The sequence below is a fragment of the Mastomys coucha genome, unplaced genomic scaffold (assembly GCF_008632895.1).
Source record: "Mastomys coucha isolate ucsf_1 unplaced genomic scaffold, UCSF_Mcou_1 pScaffold4, whole genome shotgun sequence".
Lineage (NCBI taxonomy): Eukaryota > Metazoa > Chordata > Mammalia > Rodentia > Muridae > Mastomys > Mastomys coucha.
Genome location: NW_022196910.1, coordinates 5,006,543 through 5,019,010, shown reverse-complemented (window position 1 = coordinate 5,019,010; position 12,468 = coordinate 5,006,543). Strand labels below are relative to the sequence as shown.

At 35.2% G+C, this 12,468-nt stretch overlaps 1 protein-coding gene across 1 annotated transcript in view; it reads right to left on the bottom strand.

The window, feature by feature from the left end:
- LOC116076288 (vomeronasal type-2 receptor 116-like) overlaps positions 1 to 12,468 on the bottom strand; it is a 36,886-nt gene that overhangs the window by 8,980 nt on the left and 15,438 nt on the right. The window contains exons 2-4 of the mRNA XM_031349992.1: positions 6,587 to 6,878; positions 1,791 to 2,600; positions 897 to 1,124 (exon numbers count right to left, since the gene is read on the bottom strand). Coding sequence (XP_031205852.1) covers positions 897 to 1,124; positions 1,791 to 2,600; positions 6,587 to 6,878 — 1,330 coding nt within the window. The remainder of the gene's footprint in view (positions 1 to 896; positions 1,125 to 1,790; positions 2,601 to 6,586; positions 6,879 to 12,468) is intronic.

Here is a 12,468-nt window from a genome sequence, read left to right as displayed (position 1 = left end):
GCTGTGTCCTGGAACTCACTCTGTAGACCAGGCTAGCCTCGAACTCAGAAATCCTCCTGCCTCTGCCTCCCAGGTGCTGGGATTAAAGGCATGCGCCACCACCGCCCGGCCTACATTTTTATAACAAATGGGTAAGTAAAAAAAGAGCATGCTCTGACTTTGCTAATTGCTTTTGTCAAAGGCCTAATTCAAACCCAACTGAATATTGACTCTTACTAAGTTAGTTGTGTTAAATAGAGTTTCTATTGCTGTTATAAAACAACATACCAACAGCAATGTATGAATAGCAATTCTCATTTCAACTTAAACTTCTACTTCACAATTTATCATCGATAGAAATGAGGACAGGAGTTAAAGTCAGGAAACTGGAGAAAGTAATTGAAATGGAGACTATATAGGATTTCTGCATGCTGGCTTGCTAGTCATGGTTTCTTAGCTTTGTATCTTGAACAACTAAGGAACACATGCCACCACTGTCATCTTAAAGACCCCTACTCTGTAAATGTTATATGAGGACAATACCTGACAGGTTTGGTTTTAGGCCAGTTTTTGTAAATATTTTCTCTACTGACATTCCTCTTCCCATGTAACTCTAATTTATGTCATGTTGACAAAAAATAACTAAGACAATGGAAATCAACATAAACATCATGTCTGCTGTTTAGTTACAAGGGTTTCATAAACTACTAATTCATATTGCGCCTTTATATGGCAAAATAATTGGATTATTTGAAAATATTGGGAACACATTCACCAGAATGAGCAATTAGTAAGAGTCTTTATATTGATAGTTATGGGTGCATTGATGTGGCCTATGTAAACAACCAAGAGCCATTGGATCCAGAATCATACATTATTTATATAAATTAGAATCTTTTAAATAAGAAAATACCCACCTCTGTAAATCCTATGGGCCATTGAATCATATATTCAGATAATGACAGTTGTTGACCCTGGGGAGACAATGGAGTAAATGTACCAACATTCACAAATAGTGAAAGACCTGTTGGGAAATTCCAAAGGTTGGTGATATCATACTCTGGATCTGCCTTCCTTTTCCAGTCTAGGACCACATGGTCACCAGCAGAATTTTTCACTTGAATATTCTTCAGAAAAGGGTGAAGCTAAAAGATATATGAAATTGTATGAAAAAGTTACAGTCTTAGAGATGTAACTACAAATATGAAGTTATATTCTGACTGAATGAATGATGTTAGTGCCCTTTAAAATTAATTTTTCTATAGGGTTGAAAAAGAACACCTTAGGAGAAAATAATTAAAGTTTGATTTCTAAAATGTAAGTTTTAGAGAGCAATCTAAAGAGTACTATTTAGTACTGTAAGCAGTACTAAATAATCAAGAAAAATACTCCGAACAAATCTCAATTTTTCAAATGTAGCTATCTCCTATTTTTTGATTTTTTTTTGACAGCCTCCATGTATAACTTGAGTTTACTTGGTTTTGGTAGATAATTAGGAATGGATTACAGAACATAACAAATATAGTATTGTAGAAAATATTTGATAGGTTGTGTGAGAGATGAATAGAAAAAGCTGGAGATTCATAATAAGATATTATGAAGAGAATTGTTCCTACCAAAAGAATAATTATTCTGTTAAACAAAACTTCCACATAGAAATGGGGGTATATTGATATCTAAGTACCAAAATATATCTTACCTCTTACAGATCATTCAAAGAAAACCTAGAATCTACTCTAACTACTATGGGAATGTTTAAGCATCTAGTATATAATGTTGCTAATGTTACAATGCAATGAAAGAGACATTACCTGCCAGGGCAATAATGTATTCCTGTCTTGGGTTGCCTGAGGTTGAATTTGGTATTGATTGAGAAGCATCTCATGGAGACTGTGGGCAATGGCATACACAGCATTGTATACATTGTAACTCTCTTCAGACATGACCATGTCAAACATTTTCCCTGGCAACAATTCCAAAGAGGCATTGGGCATACAGTTTTCAAGGATTTTACAATCAGAATGTGAAAGTGGGCAGTTGAAATACCAGTTCCACAAGACATGAAGAAAACTGTCATCAGGGTACTTGATAGGTGTAGCTTCCTGCATAAAATTTGTGAAACCAAGAATCTCTCCATGATGGGGTGAAAAAGTAAGAATCCCATGGGATAAATTTAACATGTTGTATTCTCTAAATTTTGAGCCAAGTACTTTTGAGGTTGTGACCCAAACTTTTCTCAGTATGTGCTTTCTATAGCTATTTTCTATTTTAAAAAATAAAAAAGCAATGTCTGTATATATTATGATCACATTTGCTGATGACTCCAGAATATGCACCCAAAAATCATTTGGCACATAATATACTGCTTCCCCTATTAATGATACTGTACTCACAAAAGCTATGCATAGCTTATTCTTGTCCAGCTCTTTTCTTAAGTCTGATATAAACTGAATACTACTATGGTCATCTGTGATGAGCAATCCCACCCAGGTCCAGTTGAAATAAAGCATCAAAACGGCAATACCATAAAATAGTGATGCTTCTTCTTTCGGGGCCACCTGGTACAGAGATGGAAACTGCCTTCTGTCAGTCAGAAAATGTTCAAAAGGCCCAAAAGCAAGCTGAAAAAATACAGTATTTAAAACATTAAAACAAAGGCAGTTGGATCAATGGAATAGAATTGAAGACCCAGAAATGAACCCACACACCTATGGCCACTTAACCTTTGACAAAGGAGCTAAAACCATCTAGTGGAAAAAAGACAGCATTTTCAACAAATGGTGCTGGCTCAACTGGCAGTTAGCATGTAGAAGAATACAAATCGATCTACTCCTATCTCCTTGTACAAAACTCAAGTCCAAGTGAATCGAGGACCTCCACATAAAACCAGATACATGGAAACTATTAGAAAAGAAAGTGGGGAAGAGCCTCAAACACATGGGCACAGGGGAAAATGTCCTGAACAGAACACCAATAGCTCATGCTCTAAGATCAAGAATTGACAAATAGGATCTCATAAAATTACAAGGCTTCTGTAAGGCAAAGGACACCGTTAATAGGACAAAATAGAAACCAACAGATTGTGAAAAGATATTTACCAATCCTATATCCAATAGAGGGCTAATATCCAATATATACAAAGAATTCAAGAAGGTAGACTCCAGAGAATCAAATAACCCTATTAAAAAATAGGGCCCAGCCAGGCGGTGGTGGTGCACGCCTTTAATCCCAGCACTTGGGAGACAGAGGTAGGCAGATTTCTGAGTTCCAGGCCAGCCTGGTCTACAAAGTGAGTTTCAGGATTGCCAGTGATATACAGAGAAACCCTGTCTTAAAAAAAAATTAGGGTACAGAGCTAAATAACGAATTCTCAACTGAGGAATACCGAATGGCTGAGGAGCAACTAAAGAAATGTTCAACATCCTTAGTCATCAGGGAAATGCAAATTAAAACAACCATGACATTACACATCACACCAGTCTGAATGGCTAAGATCAAAAACTCAGTGACAGCAGATGCTGGCAGGTTGTAGAGAAAGAGGAACACTCTTTCATTGCTGGTGGAATTGCAAGCTGGTACAACCACTCTGGAAATCAGTTTGGCAGTTCCTCAGGAAACTGAACATAGTACTACCAGAGAACCCAGCTATACCACTCCTGGGCATATACCTAGAAGATGCTCCAACATGTAATAAGGACACATGCTCCACTATGTTCATAGCAGCCTTATTTATAAGCCAGAAAATGGAAACAACCCAAATGTTCCTCAACAGAAGAATGGATCCAGAAAAATGTGGTATATATACATAATAGAGTACTGCTCAACTATTAAAAACAATGAATTTATAAAATTCTTAGGGAAATGGAGGGATCTGGAGAATGTCATCCTGAGTGAGGTAACCCAAGCACAAAAGAACACACATGGCATGTACTCTCTCATAAGTTGATATTAGCCCAGAAGCTCAGAATACCCAAAATACAATCCACAAGCCACAAGAAACTCAAGAAGAAGGAAGACCAAAGTGTGGATGCTTCGTTCCTTCTTAGAAGGGGGAACAAAATACCCATCTAAGTTGCTGCAGAGACAAACTATGGAACAGAGACTGAAAGAAGGATTCCACCTGGGAATCCTTTCCATATTCAATTATCAAATCCAGACACTATTGTGGATGTCAGCAAGTGCTGGCTGACAGGAACCTGATATAGCTGTCTCTGAGAGGCTCTGACAGTGCCTGACAAATACAGAAGTAGAGGCTCACAGCGATCCATTGGATTGAGTACAGGGTTCCCAATGAAGAAGCTAGAATAAGGACCCAAGAAGCTGAAGGGTTTGCAGCCCATTAGGACAAACAACAATATGAACTAACTAGTACCCTCAGAACTCCCAGGGACTAAACCATCAACCAAAGAGCACACATGGAGGGATTCATGTCTCCAGCAGCATATGTATAGCAGAGGATGGCCTAGTCGGTCATCAATGAGAGGAGAGGCCCTCGGTCCTGTGAAGGTTTATGCCCCAGTGTAGGGAAATGCCAGGGCCAGGAAGTGGGAGAGGGTAGGTTGTTGAGCAGGGGGTGGAGGAAATAAACAGGGTTTGTTTTTTGTTTTTGTAATTAATAAATTAAAATTAAAAGGGGGGAAAAATAATTATCATTTGTCCAAAGCATACACAGGAGGGACCCATGGCTCCAGCTGCATATGTAGCAGTGGATGGCTTTATCTAGCATCAATGGTAGGGAAGGCTCTTGGTTCTGTGAAGGCTCAATATCCCAGCATGGGGAAATTCTAGGGCACTGAGGCAAGATTGGGTGGGCAGGTGAGTGGGGGAGCACTAATAGAAGCAGGGAAAGGAGGGAATGGGATAGGGGGTTGCAGAGGTGAAACCAAGAATGGGAAAAACATTTGAAAGTTTCATAGATCAATTAGGCTATACCCCATGGATGCAGGGATAGTTCAGTATATAGTCAATATAATCCATTAAATAAACAAAGTCAAAGAAAAAAACTACATGATCATCTCATTAGATGCTGAAAAAGGCTTTGACAAAATATAACACCCCTTCATGCTAAAAGTATTAGAGAGTTCAGGAATTAAAGGTTCATATCTAAACATAATAAATGCAATCTAAAGCGAACCAATAACCAACATCAAACTAAATGGAGAGAAACTTGAAGCAATTCCACTAAAATAGGGGACAAGAAAAAGCTTCCCACTCTCCCCCATCTATTCAACATAGTAGTCAAAGTTCTAGGCAACCAAAGGACAACACGGGATGCAAATTGGAAAGGATGATGTCAGGATATCACTATTTGCAGATGATATAATAATACACATAAGCTACCAAAAAACTCCACGAGAGAACTCCCACACCTGACAAACAACTTTAGGAAAGTGGTTGATTATAAAATTAACTCAAACAAATCAGTGGCTTTCATCTACTCAAAAGATAAACAGGCTGACAAAGAAATTAGGGAAACAACATCCTTCTCAATATCCTGGTGTGACTCAAACCAAGCAAGTGAGAGATCTATATGACATGAACTTCAAGTCTCTGAAGAAAGGAATCACAGAAGACCTCAGAAGATGGAAGAATTCTCATGCTCATGAATCAGCAGGATTAACATAGTAAAAATGGTCATCTTACCAAAATCAATCTAAAGATTCAATACAATCCCAATCAAAATTCTTTACAGAGATAGAAAGAACAATTCTCAAATTCATCTGGAATAACAAAAAACCCAGGATAGTGAAAACCATTCTCAACAATAAAAGAACTTCTGGGAGAATCACCACTCCTGTCCTCAAGCTGTACTACAGGGCAATAGTGATTTAAAACTCCATAGTATTGGTACAGACACAAGCAGGTAGATCAATGGAATAGAACTGAAGACCCAGAAATGAACCCAGGGATGCATGCCCACTTAATCTTTGACAAAGAAGCCAAAACCACCCAGTGAAAAAAAGGACAGAATCTTCAACAAATGGTGCTGGTTTAACTGGTAGTCAGCATGTAGAAGAATGCAAGTTGACCCACTATTATCTCCATGTACAAAGCTCAAGTCCAAGTGGATCAAGAACCTCCATATAAAGTCAGATACACTGATCTAATAGAAGAGAAAGTGGGAAAGAACCTTGAACACATTGCCACAGTGGAAAATTTCTTGAACAGAACACCAATGTCTTGTGCTCTAAGATCAACAATTGAAAAATGGACCTCATAAATTTGCAAAACTCCTGTAAGGCAAAGGATACTGTCAATAGGACAAAATGGCAATCCACAGATTGGGAAAAAAATCTTAACCAACCCTACATCTGATAAAGGACTAATATCCAAAATATACAAAGAATTCAAGAAGATAGACTCCAAAGAGCCAAATAATCCTATTAAAAATTGGGTATAGAGCTGAACAAAGTCTCAATGTCTTAAACTTCCTTGTGTATGATTCATTCTCTCTACTATATTTCAAAATAAAATGATAGAAGTGTATTTATCTGACTCTGTGATTGTTCTTTTATACCTAGTTTCAAAATCTCTTCCATTTCTTTTGTACACAGTTTCAATCTGAGAAAAGAAACCATGTAGCCCATCACTCACATAACTCACTCACCTGTGGAAATTTGTAAAGATTCAGCAATCTCCCAATATTTTCAGATATTTTCCATGATATTCCTGTAAGTGCAGCAACTGATTTGCTTTCTTCTCTACAGCTGTAGTTAGGGATGAAGGTGCTCAAGCCTGTGAGCCAATAGAGTACACTCCTCAAAACATTCCTTTCATAATGTGGCAGAGTATAAATCTCAAGTCCCAGAGAGGTATTTGGTAAGATATGGGAGTTCCAGTTGATCTCATTGATGGCAAATAACATGGCTAAAACAAGCTGGTAGTTTTGTCCTTTGATCCTGCATACAAGTATTACAGCATTCCTATGGGGAACTCATACCAATTTATATCTAATAATTTACTACAATGATTTCTACAGTTTGAAAATTTGTGTTTTCATAGAACACACACTTTAATATCTGCCAGTTCATGGTTTGAATTCAAATGGTGTGCTAAGACATCTGATGCTGATGAGATAATGAAGTAGCATACTTATTAAATATAAACCCCAGGAGTGTTTGCTTTCTCTGATACCCAGGTGTGGGAATATAATTTAATTCTACCCTTGAATGATGTGGGAATCCTGCACCAAAAATTTACTCTTCTGGTCTTCCAGCCTCAAAAAAAAATATGAAAAACAACTGTTTCTTCATTATACCACCAGGTTCTGGAGGTAGATAATTATGAAAGAGCTCACTTATTGATTTCAATCTATATGTGGCTTATCTGTAAATATATATGTGTGTATATATATGTTATGTGTCAGTCTATAATGTATTTACATATATATATCTTGTTGGGAACCCTTTTCAATGCTTAAAACTGAAATGCAGGTGATAACATCTCTGACTTTTTATTCAGACCTCTTCAGATTATGTATCTCTGTTGTCATCCTTAGATATATCAAGAGTTGCTCAGAATTTTTCTATTTCACCTTCCTATCTTTTGGTAAGACTACTTCCAATACAATTGGGCACTGCTATTCCTAGTATGATATGAGCTCTGTGATTCTGAACTCATGTTCTTCACCCATATTATAACTACTTTATATGATTTGGCATCCCCTCAATTTTACAATAATGACATCTAGTGAAGAATGAAAATTATACTTAAGACGGTAAAAGCTATACATATTTGGAGGCAAACAATATACTTTCAACATGTATTATTTCAAAAAAGTAGGTGTCACTATTCCTAATTTTTCAAGTTGTTCTTTATTTGGATACCCAAAATTCTAATTCCTATGAACTTGCTTTTAATTGATTCATAGAATGCCAGCTTATTTTTATTTGCTTTGAAATATCCTTTGGCAAAAATAAATTGATTCATTAAATTTTATGTGATGAGAAAATAAGAACACAGTATTTCACAGTACAGCATCATGAAAGTAGATCCTCCTTTTTAATCTCCTATCATTTTCAGAGTGGGATTGAAGCTTTAAACCTAAACTGTTCCTAAGTGATTTCTAAATGTATTTCTTTATATCCACAGATAAGTATTGCTCTTGTAACTCACAAAAGAAAATTTTCATTGCAACAGATAACTTCAGAATGACATAAGTGGTCAATGTGTGACTCATAGCCACACAGAGTGATGCCCAGGAGAACTGAAAAATCTACCACACATCTCCTGTCATTAACCTTGGGAAGCATTGTTGAAGTCGGGCCAAAGAGATTGTAAGAATCACATGACTGAGAAATACGTGAGTGTGTCCTATCAATAAAAGAGAAGATACACATATGATACCCTAACAATATCTTGCCAATAGAACAACTGAACTAGGACAACAACTGTAGACCTGTGTTCTCAGGGTAAGAACTTTGAGACTCAACCATAGACTTAGGACTGTAGGCAACTAACTATTGCTGATAGCAGGAGAAATAGTCAGTTTGGGAGAATGAGCATCCAATTATTTATCCAGTTCCAATTACTCAGTCCCAAAAGCATATGCAGATATTTGATAATAAATGGACTTAACAAGCTGTAGGTATATAATTGTATTGTGCATAGATATATAAATGATAACAATAGAATAGCAGGTCATTAATATAAGAGGGATAAATTGGGAGGTATGAAATGGTGTGGACAAGAATGACAAGGGAGAATTTAGAACAAGAAAGCTAGCAGACTAATGATATAATTGTATGATAAGTATTAAAATGTATTACAAACAAAAATATAAATTATTACAAAATTGTAGATTATGTAGGATAGTAATCCAGAGCCACAATATATTTTAAGTAATATAATTACACTTTTCCTGACCATTGGGAAACTCATGTCAGCAGAAGGACAAGGTTAATACAAAAAAATTCTGGCATATTGTTAGTCCATATATAGACATTACTTTCTCCCCTAATGCATAAATATTTCTTATGGACAATTATTCTGAAAAAACTACTTCATTTTCATATTACAAACCCATACATACTATTATAGCTATGGTATTTTTGTGAAAACAGGTAAAACATCTGTTTTAAGACCATCCTAACAAACTATTCTATACTGGCACTTCCATCCCTCTTCTCACCATTTCTAACATTATATCTATGTTGTATAATGATAATGCCAATAGAATCTGACTCATGTGTTATAACAACATGAAGTATAACTTAGTCTACAACCATGATTGCAAAAGTATTTGTCTTCCAGTTCTGTTGTGTGCAGGGTTACTTCAGAGGGGAAATAATTGATAAAAATGAAAAATATTACAGATCATTTAGTCTAAAAATCTTGTTTGTATGAAATATTAATAGAAGATTCTTGGTAGTTACAGTAAAATGTACACTGCTACAGAACCAAACAAGAAAAATCAATTCCCAGATCTAATCCTTTGTTTTCCATCTTTGGACAATGATTCAAATATATTTTAGTTAGGATCACCTCAAAATCACCATTTAGCTGAAAAAGATTCAAAATGATGATGATATGGACATATCTGCCTCCCATGGCCTATGATTACAATCATGTGACTCCTAGCAGAGTTTATGCACTTACAGAGAATAAAAATTTTGGCTTGAACATGCATGGCAAACTACTCTGCCATCTATCATACATCCGTATACATTCATTGGTAATACAATACTAATGAACAAAAAGAGAAAAATCTCTATAGTGGGGTCTAACATAATTATAAGTGCTACCTAAATAGATCATAAATTCTCATAAGTATAAAAATATGTGAGTTTCATTACTATTATTGAATACAAGATAAAAAAACAATTGAAAAGTTGCTTTAAAAACTTTTACATATCCATACTGTCAGAATACAATTTAAAATTCAATGAAAGTGCATTACTAGTTTCAAAAGCTAAGAAAACAACAGGTAACCTTTTCATCATGATGAAATATCAACCTTCTGAGTAGAATAGTGTTATCTCTTTTATATAATATGATATATATTTATGTATATATAAGCAGAAATTTGGAAAATGGAAAAAAAGAAGTACAAGAAAATGTCAATTACATTTCCCACAGAAATAGAAATCCAAATAATGAGTTCTTATGAAAATAGTGCTTAGAATTCTGGTTTAGTGGTATCTCTCTATGAAGTGTTACATTGTTTGATGTCTTATCAATGTGTATGAGATTGGGGATTACTAAACTGCAGAGAGCTAAGTGCAAGTTTACTAATCAGATATTGGTATTGTTATTTCTCTGGACCATCACAGTTCTTATATTTTGTGAACATTTATCCTACCTCCTTTATAGATAATATGGCTATTCTAGTGTATAATAAATCAAACTTCAAAACAAAATTACTCAAAAAAGATGGGGAAGGACAGTTCATATTTATCAAAAACAAATCCACCAAGATGATACTACCATTCTCAATGTCTATGCCTCAAATTCAGGACACTTATACTTGAAAAGAAATATTACTAATGCTTAAATCACACATTGACACTCACACCCTGGTAGTGGGAGATTTCAATGTCCCACTCTCACAAATGGTCTGATAACCCAGACAAAATCTAAATAAACATAGAAGTATAGAGGTGACAGATATTATGATCCAAACAAAGGTCATAACAGATACATTAAAAATTATTTCACCCAAACACATAGAATATACTTTTTTCTCAGCACTTCACAGAGCATTCTCAAATACTCACCACGTAGTAGTTTGCAAAACAAGTCTCTACAGATAAAAGAAAATTGAATTAACCCTGTACATCTGATCAGACATATACCGATTATAGCTGGATATCAACTTGATAGAAACAATAGCTTACAAACTCATGGAAACTGAACAACTCCCTACTGAATGACTACTGATGTCTTCTGGGTCAATGTACAAATAAAGAAAACAATGAAAAACTTCCCAGAATACAATGAAAAGGAATGCATAACATAGTCAAACTTATAGGACTGAATGAAGTTGTCCTAAAGGAAAACTTTGTACCACTAAATACTTTGATAAAGAGACGGGAGAGATGTCATACTAGCAACTTAATAGCACACCTGAATGCTCTAGAAGAAAAATAAGCAAATATACCCAAGAGCAGTGAATGGCAGGAAATAATCTAACCCATGGATAAAATCAATAAAATAGAAGCAAAGACAATGGGAAGAATCAATTAAACAATGACTTAATTCTGTAAGAAAACGAGCAAGATAAAAACATATTTATCCAAACTCACCAAAAGACATAAAAAGAATATCTAAGTTAACAAAATCAGAAAGAAAAAGAGGTACATTCCTGAGGGAATCCAAATAATCATCAGTTCATACTTTACAGACCCACATTCCACACAACATAATACTTTAACAAAAGAGACAATTTTCTTCCTACATATTACCAATTTAAATCAAAATCACATATCCAACAAGGAAAAGAGAAGTCACCAAAATCACCCAAAGTATTCAAAAAACTCAAGGTCAGATGGTTTCTAGAGCAGAGATATACCAGTCTGTGAAAGAAGAGAAAATGCTAATCCTCCTCAATCATTCCTCAAAGTACAAAAAGAAGGAAAACTGCCAAATTCATTTTTGATGTTACTGTCATCCTAATGTCCTAACCACATAAAGACTCAACGAGAAAGGGAATTATAGACTAAATTTCCCCCCAATATAGATGCTAAAATACACAATAAAATACTTGAAAATAAATCAAATAAACAACCAAAATGTCATCTACTATAACCAAATTGGCTTCATTCTTAAGTTACAGCAATGGTTTAATATAAAAAGATCTCTCAATGTATTCTATTAACAAGCTGAAAGAAAAACTACACATGAACATCTTATTAGATGCTGAAAAGCCTTTGACAAAATCTAACCTATTCATGATAAAAAGCCTTGAACGGACACAAGGGAAATACCCAGGCATACTAAAGGCAATTTACAGAAAGCCTATAGCAAAGAAAGCAGTCACCTAAAATCAGGAACAAGGCAAGGGTGTCTGCTATTTCCATATCTATTCACCATAATTCTAGAAGTTGTAGAAAGAGCAATAAGACAATTAGAGGAGTTCAAGGGAATTCAAACTTAATAGGAAAAAAAGCAAAGCATCACTATTCACAGATCATATAACAGTATCAATAAGTATGCCAAGATTTCTATCACAGATCTCCTACAGAAAAGTAGCTGAATTCAAAATTAACTAAAAAAAAAAGTAATGTTCCTATGTAGAAACCATAAACAGTCTGAAAAAGAAATTAGGGAAACAATACCTTTCATAACTGCCACAAATTATATAAGCTATCAGGGTAAAAGTAACCAAGCAAATGGAGGACCTGTATAATGAAAACTTCAATTCATTGAAGAAGAAAATTTAAGAAGATAAAAGAAAACAAGAGAATATCATTCTGAGTGAGGAAACCCAATCACAAAAGAACAAACACGGTATGCACTCTCTGATAAATGGTTATTAGCCCAGAAGTCTGG